Source organism: Meriones unguiculatus, chromosome 1, assembly GCF_030254825.1.
Source record: "Meriones unguiculatus strain TT.TT164.6M chromosome 1, Bangor_MerUng_6.1, whole genome shotgun sequence".
Classification (NCBI taxonomy): domain Eukaryota; kingdom Metazoa; phylum Chordata; class Mammalia; order Rodentia; family Muridae; genus Meriones; species Meriones unguiculatus.
In genome coordinates this window covers 135,797,264-135,813,901 of record NC_083349.1, presented here as the reverse complement: position 1 = coordinate 135,813,901, position 16,638 = coordinate 135,797,264, and the positions used below count along the sequence as shown (strand labels likewise).

Here is a 16,638-nt window from a genome sequence, read left to right as displayed (position 1 = left end):
ACTTTAGGATAAGTTAAATTAAATTGGACGCACTTTTACCAGCCAAATCATTCTAGAGAAAATAAAATCAATCATGTAATGATGTTTGGGGAATTTTACCATTTTAAAATAATTGGAGAATGGGGAGTACACTGGTAATGTTCCTAACTACTTCTGGGTAAAACACAGCAAATCTAAAGCAGTGTGAGAAAGTGAGAAACAGGGTTTTGTCATCTGATGTAGGTGCAGTCATATCTGACACTAAGTGTGCAATGCCTCTTCTGTCAGCAATGTCCATTGGAACTGGAGCTTCTCCTTGGCTTGTTAACTTCTTATGTCACACCCAATGCTGATATTATGAATGAATACGAGACATCTGTTTGTAAGCTGGTTGGGAAGGTCAGGAGCAGAGGATATATCTAGCATAAATGAGTCTCTGGTTTTGACACTAAATACTGAAAAAAAAGAAATAAGTGTAGATTAAACCACTTGGACTAATACACACATATTATCCATACTATTGAAATATATGACTATTTAATCTACCCAGCTGTGCTTAGTATATGGCTGGTCTTACAAATTTCTCAGTAACTTGTGGGCTATTTTTATGCCATAATAAAAACGTCAGAAATTGCACAACATAGCTGATTCATGACTTACATTCATTTACATTCATACAAAAGCCAACAATTTGGGAACTTCTTAAGCATCTATTTTTTAAATCTACTAAAATTGGCTTGGCATGGTGGCTCCAACTATCCCAGCACCTGAGAGGCCAAGGCAAGAGATTGCTGTGAGGACAAGGCCAGACTGAAGTACCTAATGAGCTCCAAACAAGCCTTGGCTACAAATAAATAAATAAATCTAGTAAAATCAATGAAGTCACAGTAGAAAGACAGTAATTATTTGAAGGATCATTTATTTAACTTTTCTTTTACAAAATACAAATACTTGTTCTGCATGAATATATAGCATATGAAAAATAATATTTTTGCCGAGCTTAATTTTCAGATATTCGGAATTTCTCGTCTATCCTCTTGAAGAATTGGCACTTGGTTTGTTTGGCACTTGGTTTCATATCACAAACAATGAGGAAGAAATCTTTTCCCCTGTTAATTAAATCACATCCACAAACATTAACAATTTAAAGATATAAAATCAGACATCTGCTACACAAGACACTTTCTGCAAAGTAACTGATTTGCCTATGATCTTAATGTTCTTCAAGCTATAAGAGAGAGAGGCTTGAGGGGCTTAGGTATGTTAGAGAACGTCTCAGCAGCAGTTGATAGTAAATGCAACAGAAGGTTTGTTTTGTCTGTGGTACAAGAATACGTCCTATCAGACTCTACTGCATTTCTCTACTTGAACACAGGTAAGCACATACTGATTGTCTCTGACTGACGAGAATGTATAAAAACACAAGAAGCTGGCTGTGGTCATCAATGGGAGAGCCTATGCTTATCAGCTAATATGAACGTATTTGCTAAAATTAGTGAAGACAGGAAATGACTTAGGGGTAATATATACAGCGTTTCAATACATTTTCTATCCACTTGGTGATTTCAGGCACTGTGGCAATTTGGGATAAACTGTTTCATGGGATAACTTGATAGCAGTTTAATTTTCAGTGCAAGCAAAAGCAAACACCTGCCCAATGTCACAGACATGACCTGGCACAACTGGAATGTTCAAAGCATTTTTATTTTTAGCATCTTCACTCTGAAGACATCCTGAATAAAAACGTCTTATCAAGTTTGCTCTTGGTAGCAATTTAATTTTCAGTGCAAGCCAAAGCAAACATTCATTTCCCTCTCTGACATATACAGGATCAAACGTATTTGGAATAAGCTCGCCTTTTCCATTCGCCGTGGAAACATCTTCAATAAGAGGCACTTAGTGTAAACCTTCTACCAATCATGAGAAACAGACTTGAGATGCCTGCGTTTAGTTATATCAAACAGCACTGCCACAGTCACCTGCCATGTAAACGATGTTTGGGTAAGGCTTGCCATCACAATGGTGCTTTCCTGAGAATGGAGCTGGGCTCTGTGTGCATCATAAGTGTGCATGCTCTGAGCTGTGGTCGCTGTCGCGGCTGTCATCATTGGCTAGCGAGTCCCCTGTCTGCTGGAGGGTGGCTGCACCTATCCCCGACAGCTCTGAAGGGAGAAGCGTTCCCTTTTTCACATTGACCAGTTCCTTTTCTCGCGCTGCCGCTCCTTGCTGTCCTCCTTTGACCCGCTTCCACTTCATCCTCCTGTTCTGGAACCACACTTTCACCTTGAAGGAGAGGGAAAGCATGAGTCAGTGAAGGCAAGGAAACCTAGCTCCTCAGGGGGCCCGCACACAGGGATCACAGGAAGTGTTTACCAAACCAGCGAGGAGGATTTCACTGAATCAGGTTTACGTGCATAATAATGGAAAATGCTTAGACAGTGCACACAAATAAGTTTCATACATGCCAATTCATGACGCAAAGTTAGACACAGGCAAGGAAGCTTGTTCGGAAGCATTGGGCTGAAATTTCTCTATGAAACAAAGAAAGTGTTATGTTCGTCTCTGTCAAAGTTTACCCCTTCTATGAAATTCCTCGTTGGCTTGACCATGGACGACATGAGATGTGTTGTCTGCTGATGAGCCTGCCTCTAAAGGGGCACTACCTATTAAAAATGCCAGGGGACTTGGAAAGGGGCATGGTGGAGATGAGGGAGGGAGGGAAGGACTGGGAGGGAATGAGGGAGTGGGACACAGCTGGGATACAGAGTTAATAAAATGTAACTGATAAGAAAAAAATAAAATAAAATAAAAATGTCCTCGTAACTTCCGATGTCTACGCTACTTATCTCTCAGCATACCTGTTCCTGTCAATGGGAAGATGATAATTTGCTTCAGTAAAGGTCCAGATGCTTTTTGATTTATATGGAATTCTGCCCCAGTAAAAGTGCATGGAAGAAAAGCCTCAAGCATGCTGCTGCTAAGTTGGGGGCTGTGTGCAGAAGCCAGCACTCATGCCTTCCCGGTACTCTACAGGAAGTCTGTCTTCCTTACTGGTTTTCTTTCTGCTCTTGAATTTATTTAACATTTATTTCACAAACAGGTAATGGTTGCTAAAGACGTGTGCCTCCCTGGGTGAGCACACAGAAACTTCATGAAGGGGCTTAAGAGAACGTGACTGTCCACTTAGCACAACCTGGGAGCAAGTTTTCTACGACCAGCCTTCTTACTGCTACACAAACTCAGGTTGATAAGCATATTTGCCAAGGTTTATATTTGTCTGTGTTTTGTCTAATAAGGTGACCACCTCTTGTGTTCTTATTTTGCATGTTTCAATCTCTGGTAAGTAAAGCATTGTGCTTATAGGCCCTTTGCTCCTTTTATTAGGTGCTTTCCTTCCTGGTTTGTATTCACTTACTAGGCAATTCATTTTTGTATTTTATACATCTTTTGAAAGCTGCTCTAGCCTTCTTTATAAAATAGTCCACTTCCTTCCCATGTCCACCTTTCCCCCGTGTTATAACTCATGCTAAGTGTTATGGCTTCACTGAACTCCTATAAGTCTGACAAAATACATTTTCATATCTGATAGAGAAATGCCTTACTCATCTGTATCAACATTTGAACACTGATCACATTCTCGATTTATACTAATATACAATGCTGAGGGGGGAAAAAGAAGTGTGTTTAACTTTCTTTTTTTTTTAAAGGTGTTTAACTTTCAAAGATGTTAGGATATTACAATGTTGCACTAAAGCTAGTGCACTGTTTCCAAATGTTTGCACAAGGAATTATTGCCTATTTCTTAGGTCCAGCCTTTTCTTTGTGTCAGTTTATGTAACAATTATAATCAAATATCATATATTAGCCAAGTACATACAATCCATTTAACAACACAGATTCAGAAAGTATAGCAAAACACTTTTGATTTAGAAGCCATTGTCAGACATATTCATTATTACAACTCACTAACCAAACATCAGTACTGCCCTTTCTTAGGCAACTATAATGGCATAGACAGCTTGACTGGAGGTCCTTATTTTGTAATATTTGTAATATACGTTTTCTGTTTTTTTCATATTGTTTTAAGTTTATATTGAGAATATTAAAAAAAAAAAAGGTTAAGTACTTGAGTAAAAGTCACATTCCACAAAAGAAAAGAAAAGTGCATGATGTAACCCTGGGGCTAATTTAGTTTTCCATGATGACTTCTTTTTTTTTTTTTCTTTTCATTGGTTCCTGTTGTACTTCAATCCCCTTATTCAAGATATGAAAACATAATGTGTGTAAAATACGGGAACCTCATTAATATAATTACTATCATTCGACTAGTTCAAGTACCTGATTTAATAGTTTTATAAATGTGAGACTGTTTTCTGTAATATAACATAGAAAATTATGCTACTCTAGTTAATTACTTTGCACTCCTGACATTGTATGTCACCTCAGATCTTTTCCACATGAACTCAGCTTTTCTTCTGAAGTTTTGTTTTGTTTTGATGTGTGTGCGGGGGAGGGAAGGGAGAGGGAGAGAGAGAGGGAGGGAAGGAGAGAAAGACAGTGACAGACACAGAGAGAGAAACACAGGTGGGTGAAAATGTTTGTATTTTAGTTGCTAAATGTTACTAAATGTACTAAATGTACTAAAATGTTGGTATTTGAGTTACCAAAGCAACTCAGAATGACTTATTGTTATACTCATAGAAGTGTCTGCGTGCAGTTTACAATGTTTAACAGAAGACACTCAATAGCTCAAGGTAAATGAAATAATAGACTAAAGAATGTTCAGCTCTAAGTTGTATATATGTATATATACCACTTTCAATATATATATATATCATACATAGATAGATAGATAGATAGATAGATAGATAGATAGATAGATAGATAGGCTCAGGGTTCCTTGCCACAGAATGGAGAGAACATTATTTAATAGTCAGAAGTTGTGGCTGACTACAGGAAAACAATGACCTATAACACCTCAGGACAGTTGCACACATTAATTTATAATATTTTGGGCAGCATGCATAAGACCTGGGCAATCCCAAGTCAGGCTAAATACCAACATGGGAAGTGGAGTTGGGGATGATGTCCTAACCACAGCAATGGAGATACTGGCAATTCTAGCTTCTGGGAGAGGGAGTCAATTTTCCCAAGAGTGTAATTCCTGATAATCTAACTAGATCCAAATGGAAAGGCACATATCCAAGAATATTTGGTCTGGACACTTCCGTTTTTATTTGTATGTTTTAAAGGACACATGGTTGGATGGGCAGTGCCTGAAAAGTAGATCTGGAAAAAGAGAAATAGTGAGTATTATTAAAACAGATTGTTTAAAATTATTTTTAGTTTTATTAATTACAGTTTATTCACTTTATATCCCCCTGTAGTTCTTTCCCTCCTCCTCTCCTAAGCCCATCCTCACTCTCCCTTCTCTACCTGTGTCCCTCCCCAAGTCCACTGATAGGGGAGGTCTTTCTCTGCTTCCTTCTGATCCTAGTATATCAGATCTCATCAGGAGTGGCTGCATTGTCTTTCTCTGTGACCTGGTAAGGCTACTTGAGGGGAGATGATCAAAGAGCAGGCCAATCAGTTCATATCAGAGACAGTCCCTGTTCCCATTACTGTGGAACCCACTTAGACACTGAACTGCCATGGGCTACATCTGTGCAGAGGTTCTAGGTTATCTCTATGAATGGTCCTTGGTTGGGGTATCAGTCTCAGGAAAGACCCCTGTGCTCAGATATTTTGGTTCTGTTGCTCTCCTTGTGGCGCTCCTGTCCTCTCCAGGTCTTACTATCTCCCACTTCTTTCATAAAATTCTCTGCACTCTGCCCAAAGGTTGGCCATAAGTCTCAGCATCTGCTTTGATAATCTGCAGGGCAGAGCCTTTCAGAGGCCCTCTGTGGCAGGCTCCTGACTTATTCCCTATTTTCTCCTTCTTCTGATTCATCCTCTTTGCCTTTCTGAATGGGGATTGAGCATCTTAGCCAGAGTCCTCTTTCTTGATTAGTTTCTTTAGGTATACAGATTTTAGTAAGTTTATCCTATATTATATGTCTAAGATCCATTTATGAGTGATTATATACCCTGTGTGTCTTTCTGCTTCTGGGATACCTCACTCGGGATGATCTTTTCCAGTTCCCACCATTTGCCTGCAAATTTCATGATTTCCTTGTTTTTTATTGCTGAGTAATATTCCATTGTGTAGATGTACCACAATTTCTGTATCCATTCCTCAACTGAGGGGCATCTGGGCTGTTTCTAGCTTCTGGCTATTACAAATAAAGCTGCTAAAAACATGAACAAATGTCCTTGTTGTATACTTAAGTATTCTTAAAGACAATTTTTTTTAATTTATAAAAGAGATTTGTTAATAATACTTTGATTACTGGTTTAGTTGAAGCTTTTGTTATTATATATATAGATAGAGATATCCTTATTAGCCTCATATTTAAAGAATGTCCTTATCTGTTTGCTGTTGTATTTGCTGCCATTGATAGATGAGAGAGTCATTCTATCAAATACAGGAAATGGTATCAGGCTCTATATACATTCAGTCTCAGAGCCTACATTGCTGGGCTGGCACAAAATTAATTTAACAAATTAATAGATTTTCTTCTTCTGGAATCTTATATCTTTGATGGTTTCAGTATCTCTGTTCCTCTTTTCAGTTTTTTTTTTCTAGTTACCAAGAATGGAACCCCAGCTTCTAAGAAATTGTTTTCTCAAAAATTTTGCACACAAATGGAATCTGAAAGTGAATAATTTAACCAGAATATATGAAGTTTATAAAGTTTCATTATTTTATTAGTGCTTCAAGTCAATTTTATCTTCTGCTATATAATCTGGAAAGTGCTAGGTAATGAGGGCTTTTTACATTTTCTTTTCTTCACACTGGCAGCTAAGATAGAACTCCCAATAAATGATGTAAGAGTTCAAATAAAAATTCAATACTTTATCATAAGAAAGGGAGTAAAGAGGAGAATATTAGTTTGATAACATTACAGCAATACAAATCAAACCTTATATTCTCTTAGTAACTCTGTAGGAAAAAGTAGAAAAAAAATAATTTAGTAAACTCTTCGTAACCGGAAGTAACTAGTGCACAATATAGCTTGCAGTGGTCATAGCTAATACATATAAATACCTAGTTGTGCTCTGTATTTTTTAGGATATTGCATAGTTTCTTTATTTCCCCATAGCTGACAAATATTTAATATTTACATTACATTACCTAGATAACCAAACATATTTATATGACCATTCCTGCCTGATATCACAAAAAGAAGTAACCAAAAACTTCTTTATGATTGTTTCAGAAATCAATTTTACTGTTTTATTTTTGATGCATTGCTTGGATTGAGACAGGGTCTCGCTCTACATTGAGGCTCCCCTGAAACTACACCACTCAAACTAGCTGCAAGCTCTTTCTCTTATTCCCCTAGCCTCTCAACTACTGCAATTTCTGTCATACACTACCAAGCCCAAATTTAGAAATTACATTTTTTATATTCTATGGACATATTGTTCACATGGAGCTCTGTCTTAGAAGAACATATTACACCCTGACTAAATATTGATTCCTAGCTGTTTACTTGACTTGTTAATTTATCTTCATGACAGCTCTGTATGCACAGTTGCCCTCTTGATCCAGAGTATGCCACAAGGAAACAAAACTTAACTATGAATCTGGAGTGTTAATTTCAAGGTACCGAAAGGCATGCCAATGGATGGAATTTCAATACTGTCTTTTTAAATTAAATTTTTATTTTTTCATAATAATTAGTTTATTCAGTTTGTATCCCAGCTGTAGCCCATCCCTCCTTCTCTCCCAATCCCACCCTCCCTTTTCTTCTCCAAGTCCTCATAACTCACCTTTATACATTATCATAAACGCCTGTCTTTTGAAGAAACAAACAGACATAGTATTAAACAAACGTCATCAAAACTGGGGTGCAGTCTTGCCAGGCCACAGAGGAAGACAATGCAGCAAGTCCTGATGAGACCTGATAGGCTAGGGTCACACAGAAGTGGAGGAGGACCTTCCCTATCAGTAGACTAGGGGAGGGACACAAGAGTAGAGGGAGGAGGGTAGGATTGTTGGGAGGAAATGAGGGAGGGGGACACTGCCAGGATACAAATTGAATAAATTGTAATAGATGATAACAATAAGAAAAATTTTTAAACTGAAAATTTCAGTGCCCTAACCAGATGTCTTCTGACATCTTAAATTTGTGGAGTTAATATTTTAACTATTTTCATTGTTATCTAGCCAAATGTGGATTTTTATTTTTAAGGTGTAGAAATATACAGAGTATCTCAGAAATAAAAGTTGAGACTTAATCACGAAATTCCTACTGATTAAACTTGATCATGGCAATTAATCTGATGCACATAGCACGGACAGGCTCTGGTAGGCCCTGTCCAGTAGGTCAGTGTATCAGCAGAATCTGAACTGAACAACTGGAACCAAAATATTTTATATTGAAGAAGGAAAACAACAACAACAAAATAACTTCTCTCTCTGCATTTTGCTGGGACAGACAAGTTTACCTATAGTTCAGACAAGGGGTCCTGCTCTATCTAGAGGCACACTGCATCCATAACTGCCTATACCCTCTGCCTTGCTCGCCAGGGTGCCCAGGTGTGGGAAGGAGGGTAAGGAGTCTGCAAGGCTAAAGGCTGAAGCTCCGCTTACTGCCCGCTGCTCCCCTTTTACTTTGGCACAGAGCTTATGACCTTCCCCCGGCTCTGCAATTTGGGTTGAGTTCTGTATTTACACTGTTTATGAGTCTTGTGACTCATTCATATTAATATCGCAGAAAATTTTACTATTGCTCATATTTTTTAACAGACTGAGTTAAGATCTTCTCAGCCACCGTCAAATGGCATAATGACTGGGAAACAAATCACCAGTGAAGCAGGAAGTGGAGTGTCTCCTCAGAAACTTTTATGGACACAATCTCATCTTAATGATAGCATATACATCACTATATATGTACATATATTACTAAATATATGCAGTAAAGATGATAAAGCCACCTCTAATTATTGTCTGTATAAAACATATAATTAAGCCCTTTATTTCTGAGAAATAGGTTAAATAGCTCTAAAATGTTGACAATTTACTATGATCCAATCTTATTAAATTTTATTTTAGTTAATTTATGTGAGCCTTAACTATACTGCAGAATTAAAAGAAATATCTCCTAATATGTAATTTAAAATATCTGCTTGAAAATACCACACTTACTACAATTTAAAGGGTAAAGCCATGACCCTTTAATACACTTCTTCTAGTTGTGGTGGGCACAAACCAAAAATTGGTTTTCATTGCTTCCTCAAAACAACTATTTTCCTAATGATGAATCTTAATGTAAATTTCTGTGTAGTCTGATGGTCTTAGGGGATCCCTCTGAAATGGTCATTCCATTCCCATTGAGGTCATGACCCACAGGTTGAGAAACAGTGTTCTAGGGGGAGTTAAATCGTGTCTGGTCTTTCAAAACGGCTGGCATACCATAATAAGCATCAGTCATTCTTGTTACTCTAAATTACTTAATTATTGCTGTGCTAAAAGAAACAGGCATTCTAAAATCACTAGCTGTGCAGCCAGTTGTAAGTTAAATCAAATAGGCATGTTGTGTAATCATGGAAACAGCTCACAAATAGTTAAGCATATTCATATAAATTTGTAGAAACAAATCTTCAGAGGGACCGTATCATATGAAAATGCGATGTAAAAGACAAAATACCGTGTGTTTGGTGCAAAGGGCAATTCTTCCTTATATTAATAAAAAATGGATGGTACTTTAAAAAATCTTTAACCATTTGAGTAACAAAGAAAATCTAATGTCCCTCAGTTCCACTAATGGAGCCTGACCCAACTAGGTGGGATTTTTCACTTATCCTGGCAGAGCTGGGTGTGTTGATTCCAGCAGGTCCAGCCTGTGTGGAAGTCTGCAATATTGAGCATCTGGTCAGCCTTGTGAAGTGAGGGTATCTCCTACTCCCATGTGTGGTCGCTGGCACTCTAAAAACCTCCCCTTTCCAGTCCTTTAGTTCATCACTCTGCCTCCTCCCTTCTGCCTCCTCCCTTCTTTACACTACAAGATATTAAAAGTCTGGCAAAAGATTTCTCCACTTATATCTGGATGGAGAGAAAAACCCAGAATAAGTTTGTACAGCTTAAAATACTTTTGACAGGGTGATCTTTACATTGAACCTGTAAAATAAGCCAAATAACCCTGCAACTGTTGATCTTGAAGAGGACATGAGGTTATGTCAGGAGCTGCCAGCTGCAAATTAAAAGCAGGAGGATTACTAGACTTACAACTGCCCTACAAGGTAGCCTCACAAAATACAACTGTGTCCTAGGTTCTCTATTCTTATATAATGTAAAATTATTTTATTTAACAGCTATTTGCCAAATAGAATCACTTTGCAAAGCAGGCCCCCTTGCTGGAAGAACTTGAAAGATAATTGCAAAATCCATAGTCTATGAGACTATAGAGTCCCTTGTTAATTAATTATGGAAGACAAGTGTGTGTGTGAGTGTGTGTGTGTGTGTGTGTGTGTGTATGCGTGTGTAAATGTGAAACTCATTTAGATTTTTGACTGCTCCTCAAATAGGAATAGTGAAATTAAATCTCTGAGTGGTATTTAAGTATTACAATATTCATTTTTCCAAAAGAATACCTAAACCTGATCAAAATGTTTATAAAAACATTCATGAATCTTGCTATAAAATGTAGGTTACACATTGATCAAGGACATAAGTATCACCAAAGTATTGTTGTGTACCCTACTGCACAAGTATAGATTTAATAGGCAGTCGCAGAAAATAAATCAACATTAAAGCACAGTAAATTTACTGATTACACAGTAAATTTTAAAAAAATAGATAAATATTTATCTAAATAACTCTGCTGAGTCTAAATAATTACATTTTCACTTTTCCTTTTTAGAATGAATTATTTATATGTATTTGAATATTAAAAGCTTGTATCAAAATGAAAAAAAATATTTAGATTTAAGGAATGCTATGGAAATTGAGATAAATATTAAAAATATATGATTATATATGTTTTGTTATACAGATTTTAGCTACATTTCTGAATTTTATTTTAATATATGTAAAAAAATTCACACAAAAAGAAATGAGGAGAATGCAGAGATACAATTAAAACAACTTAAATATGGAAACTGTACATAAAGTTGTGTAAGAATAAATAGGATCAAGATGCGGATTGCATAGTGAATTAATTCACTTTGCCGAAAACGTAGCACTATTGAAGTAATAAAATATTTACCTTGCAGCCTGAGTGTTTGCTCTCCACCAATTCTTACATAGAAACCCTCTGCTCAATATGGTGGGAGTAGATGCGGGTCTTTGAAATGTTATCTCATAGAAGTAATTACTTTATGAGTTGCTTCTCATGAATTACTTCTCGTTACTCAGATTAATATTCCAGAAGTAACTTGAAAAAGCTAGCTAGCCCTTCAGCCATATCGAGTTGGAGATGAAGGCTGCAATACTAAAGCAGCCACTCTGGGGACATCCTCCTGGCACCCTGCATTGCTTTGATCCTGGGTTTCTAATCCTCTGAAATGGGAAGAAATAAACTTGGGGTGTTTGGGTAACAGGGCCTGCTGTATTTTGATGTAGGTCCCCAAACAAGCTGAGAAACATTTCATCCCATTTTAAAGAACATAAAATTTAAAGGTTTCTAATGACTTAAAAGCCTATGACGTTAAAAACCCCAAGCTTCAAAATTAAAACCCAAAAACATTCTACTAGAATGACTCCCAATATTTTTGAGAAGTTTGCCTTTAGATCCTCCCAAATAGAAAACGTGATTATTGAATGACTACGTGTGTTTTATTCTGATGAATTCATCACATGATATGAAAATAAAATTCTAAACCTTGTAATTCGAGGCATAGACAAACATAAATGTATAGGAACCTAGTTTGCATTTGGTACAACTGGAATCGTTCTTCTCCAAGTCCACGGTTAATCCCATCAGTCTTTGCACTGTTAATGTGTTCAGTGTCCTCACCTTTGAGCTACAGCACTGGCTCTCCAGCTTATTTTGATAGGATTTTCTTTCTAGCACCCAGCTCAACAAATATTTGTTTTGCCAACATGCCATGAATAGCATGCCCCCGTCATGTAGTTGTCTTGTTCAGTGTCTGCCGAAATGCTTTTGTTTCCACTATGGTAAATCAATGTGAATAAAAGGAAGAAAAACATGCTTGCTTCTATTTATGCCCCAAATACCTTTTTACTACTCTAAAAATCCAAGGTTCTAAGTGGCCAATCCTAGACATACCTTCTTTTCATTTTCATTCAAAACTAAGCATTTTCTGACAGTTTCTCTACATGTCTAGCCTTGATTAAGAATTTAAATTCTAATGAACATATATTATCCTTCCAGTTAGCTTACAACTGCCAGAAGAGATGTGGAGAATAAAAACGAAAATGTACAGTCCCAAGCCGTTAATTATTTGAGAACTTGCATATTTCTTCAGTTTTTGTTTTGTTTTCTTTTGTTTGGTTGCGCTTTTGTCCATTTGCTGTTTGTTTATTATTTTTATTTTCTGTTTTCTTATAAAACTGTTGCCGGCTTACGCCGGGAATGATTCCTAATGATCTTGTTTTGACACGAAGCTTGGTCAGATGGTCTGCTGTGAACAGCGGACGCTGGTAAATATGGGATAAACAGATGCTTTAGGAACCCTTACAGGGCGGTGTTTTTTCTCAGCACTCCTGGGAGCACCTTTCCCACTCTGAGGAATGCCAGGTTAACTGATTAGAAGACCAACTGTCCCAGGATATCGTCAGGCAGCCAAAACTCAGACCCACAAAACTGTAAATAAAATTAATGTTGGCTCTTTTGTGAATCCATTCATATCTGAGATGGTTCATTACACAGAAAAGACAAGCTCTCTTAAAATTGAAGTAAAATGGAAAGACAGTAAGATTTGAAATAGGGCACATGTATATATAACTGTTGCATATAATTCAGTGTATCAAGTCAGTTAGAAAGAAAGAAAGAATAATTATCTAAAGTAGCCTCTACATTTTCATTAGTTTACAGAACCTCTTCTAAAATTAATTTTTTTTAGAAAAATATGAAAGCTGTTTTCCCTGATGGAGTGGGGAAAGACTGCAGACCTTTACTATATGAGCCGTGGGACCCTGCCTTTGAGCCCCGTGCTCCATCCATCACTGCAGATGGAAAGTCAACACTAATTTCCAATTTTCTAAAACATTGGAGGGAGGTCTTTCCTGGAGTTCACTGTTTCTCCATACACTAAGGTGTAATTTTCCTTTTTATTTAATTCTCTGTTCCCAGATAAACACATAAAAATAGATCAGCTATCTGATGATATAGACTTTATATCCTGCTTTCTGAAGTGCCAAAGGCTACACATTCACAGAGGAAACTTTGTGTGTGATTGAGGGGAAGAAAATGTGGTGCTTTAGAGCTCAGGAACTAGTCATAATATTTAATAAAATATAAACTGCCAATAAATAAAACCACATAAAAGTTTGCTTCTGTATATTTTCTCTAACCAGAAATAACCACAGAAGTTGAAATCTAGAAATTAGCAGAAAGGAAGAATATGATTTAAGAAACTAGAAAAAATTACTTGCTATCATAGGGTATGTAGTCATTTGTCCACACCCTGTTGGCATTTCCTGGTCCCAATGGGAGCCCTAGAGGAGGAATGTACAGTGAGAGAGGAAGCAGATCTCTTGCCCACATAGCGCCTGTTATAATTGCACTGTCCATAAAGCTGTGTACATTTGCCACTCAGAAATGTTGTTTTTTCTTTTAACTAGCAAGACGGTTAACCATTTTCAGGCTGTATTCTTTTAGGGTAAATATGAATTTATAGAACGGGCATTCCCGGAGTGCTAACAGAACATGTTATTTTCTAAATTAAACCCGATAAAGTCATTTCTAAAGCAATTGATTTAAATACATCATTTATTTCTCATTACTCAGGTATGTGGATCAATAATACTCTCAAAACATTCTTTGAGTAGATAGCAGACTATTGAATTCGTGGAATAAACACAATTTTGAAGTATTTTGATTAATGGAGAGTAATTACCGATTAGCTGTGCGTCACTGCTGTTGATCATTACCTAGCTTTCTTGAACCTGTGCTACATACCTTGACTACTTTAGAACACGCGAGAGTAAAGGGAGGGACTATGAGTCACTGCCAGGTGAACACATTTCTATGTCAGAACACTGGCAATTCTTTATCACCTACTGTGATTACCACCAGAACCACATGCCAAGAATCCAAGGTCAGTGAATGACTATTCAGAATGCTGGGTTCATGAAACTTGTGGAGAAAATAAACCACTAAGAATTGTGGTTTTTAATGCTTTTTCATTTTAAATAATGTTTAATAATGTTCTGTTACAGCATGATATGGCCTATCCTGACCTGTACGACAACTGACCTTTTATTACATCGAATGAGGAGTGCTTAAATATAAACACAGGAAGTATTTCACCATTTGCCCAGATTATTTAAAACAAACTGTGTTTTTAAAACAAACAGAGCAATATCATCATCACAAAGCAATCCTTATTAAAACTCAGTAAACGCACCTTTCAAAAGTTTAATAGTTGAATAGTCAAGACTTCTAATGGGAATTTGCAAATTTTAAGTCTGGGTATTTAAGTCTTCAAAGAAGATTGCTGAGCAAGAGCAGCATAAAAGGCCAAGCACTGATGATGCCACTTTACCTGTCTTTCGGTGAGATCTAGATTCACTGCTATTTCATATCTTCTCAGTCTGGTCAGATAATTATGATGGGCAAATTCTGCCTCCAGTTCTCTGATTTGCTCTTTGGTGAAAGCTGTCCTTTCCTTCCTAGGTTTGCTGTTCACTTCTGACTTGTAATTTCCTTCCTGGGAATCTGGGACAGAAGTGCAAGAAGATTGGTGTTAGCACTGTCATGCAAACATGTACAATCATACCACTCACAGTTACTGACTCATTCCTTCTATATATATTTTGGTTTTCTGGTAACTCATAACATAATTAGGAAAGTTCATTATACATATATATATAACATGAACACAATTTTTAACTTCTAAAATGGTACTGTGATAATAAAATAAAACAAACCATCATCCGTAAAGCAATTGTAGAAATAAAATAAATGTCTTGCTGCATGTACAGAGGGTCTAAGTATGAATGAATATGGAATCCGCAAGCAGTAATTGTATATATGATCTTTTTTACAAAGCAAATAACTTAGTCACTGGATGTAAATTTCAAGCCCGGCAGGCCGGACAGATGGTTTGATGATTAACAGTCCTTGTTCCTTTTAAAGTGGGCCTAAATTCCATCTCCAGCATCCATGCCAGTTGGCTCATGACCTGTTCTAATGGATCTGATGTCCTCCCCTGGTAGCTGTGGGCTCCTACACACAAATACACATACACAGATATAAATAAAAACAGAATAAATCTTTAAAAGCAGCTTAATCTTAGACAAAGCATATGAAAAGATATCCAAGAACTTACTGTCCTTTTTATTTATATTTTAGTTCCTTGATATAAATAGCTATGGTTTTTCTTATGGTGCATACTTCTTAGTTCAATATTAAATGCATGAACAAAAGTATGTCCATATGACTTACGTATGACAAGTTTTAATTATTTTGTTCTACGTGCATGATAAATACTAGCTGTGCATACCACGCATCAAACATCCACATCAAATCTTTTAAATTCCATTGAAATTACCACAATAATTTGGAAAATAGCAATTCATGTTTCTCCTCAGGGATTACTACAACACGATGGAGGATATTTTATTTAGCTTTTTAATATTACTGAGATGGAGGCTTGAACTTGTTTTTTTTTTAATTTATTTTTTTATTTTTTTATTATTTGTTACATTTTATTAACTCTGTATCCCAGCTGTATCCTGCTCCCTCATTCCCACCGAAACCCATTCTCCCTCCCTCATCTCCTCTCTGCCCCTTTCCAATTCCACTGATTGGGGTGGACCTCCTCCCCTTTCATCTGACCCTGTTTTATCAGGTCTGCAGGACTGGCTGCAAAGTCCTCCTCTGTAGCCTAGCAGGACTGCTCCTCCTTTGGGGGATGGGGAGGTCAAAAAGCCTGCCATTGAGTTCCTGTCAGAAATAGTCCCTGTTCCCCTTACTATGGGAAACCAATTGATTACTGAGCTACCATGGGCTACATCAGAGCAGAGGTTCTAGGTTATATCCATCCATGGTCCTTGGTGGAGTGTCAGTCTCAGAAAAGACCCCTCTGCCCAGATATATTTGGTCCTTGTAGAGCTCCTATCCTTTCCATGTCATACTAACTCCCCCTTCTTTCATATGATTCCCTCACTCTGCCGAAGGTTTGGTTATGAGTCTTAGCATCTGCTTTGATACACTGCTAGGTAGAGTCTTTAAGGGGCCCTCTGCGGTAGGCTCCTGTCCTGTTAGTTGTTTTCTCCTACGTCCAATGCACATCCCATTTGTCTGTCCCCTTCCTCCCTCACCGCTCCGTATGCATCTCTCTGTCTCTCCCGAAGCTGTGCACTCATTCAAAGAGGATGACCTTCCCCGAACAGAGGAGGACCAGTCTTCAGTCAAGGGTATACGA

At 37.3% G+C, this 16,638-nt stretch overlaps 1 protein-coding gene across 1 annotated transcript in view; it reads right to left on the bottom strand.

The window, feature by feature from the left end:
• Window positions 1-881: 881 nt before the first annotated feature.
• Meox2 (mesenchyme homeobox 2) overlaps window positions 882-16,638 on the bottom strand; it is a 60,474-nt gene continuing 44,717 nt past the window's right edge. Inside the window, exons 2-3 of the mRNA XM_021649479.2 lie at window positions 14,755-14,927; window positions 882-2,262 (exon numbers count right to left, since the gene is read on the bottom strand). Coding sequence (XP_021505154.1) covers window positions 2,038-2,262; window positions 14,755-14,927 — 398 coding nt within the window. The 3' untranslated portion in view covers window positions 882-2,037. The remainder of the gene's footprint in view (window positions 2,263-14,754; window positions 14,928-16,638) is intronic.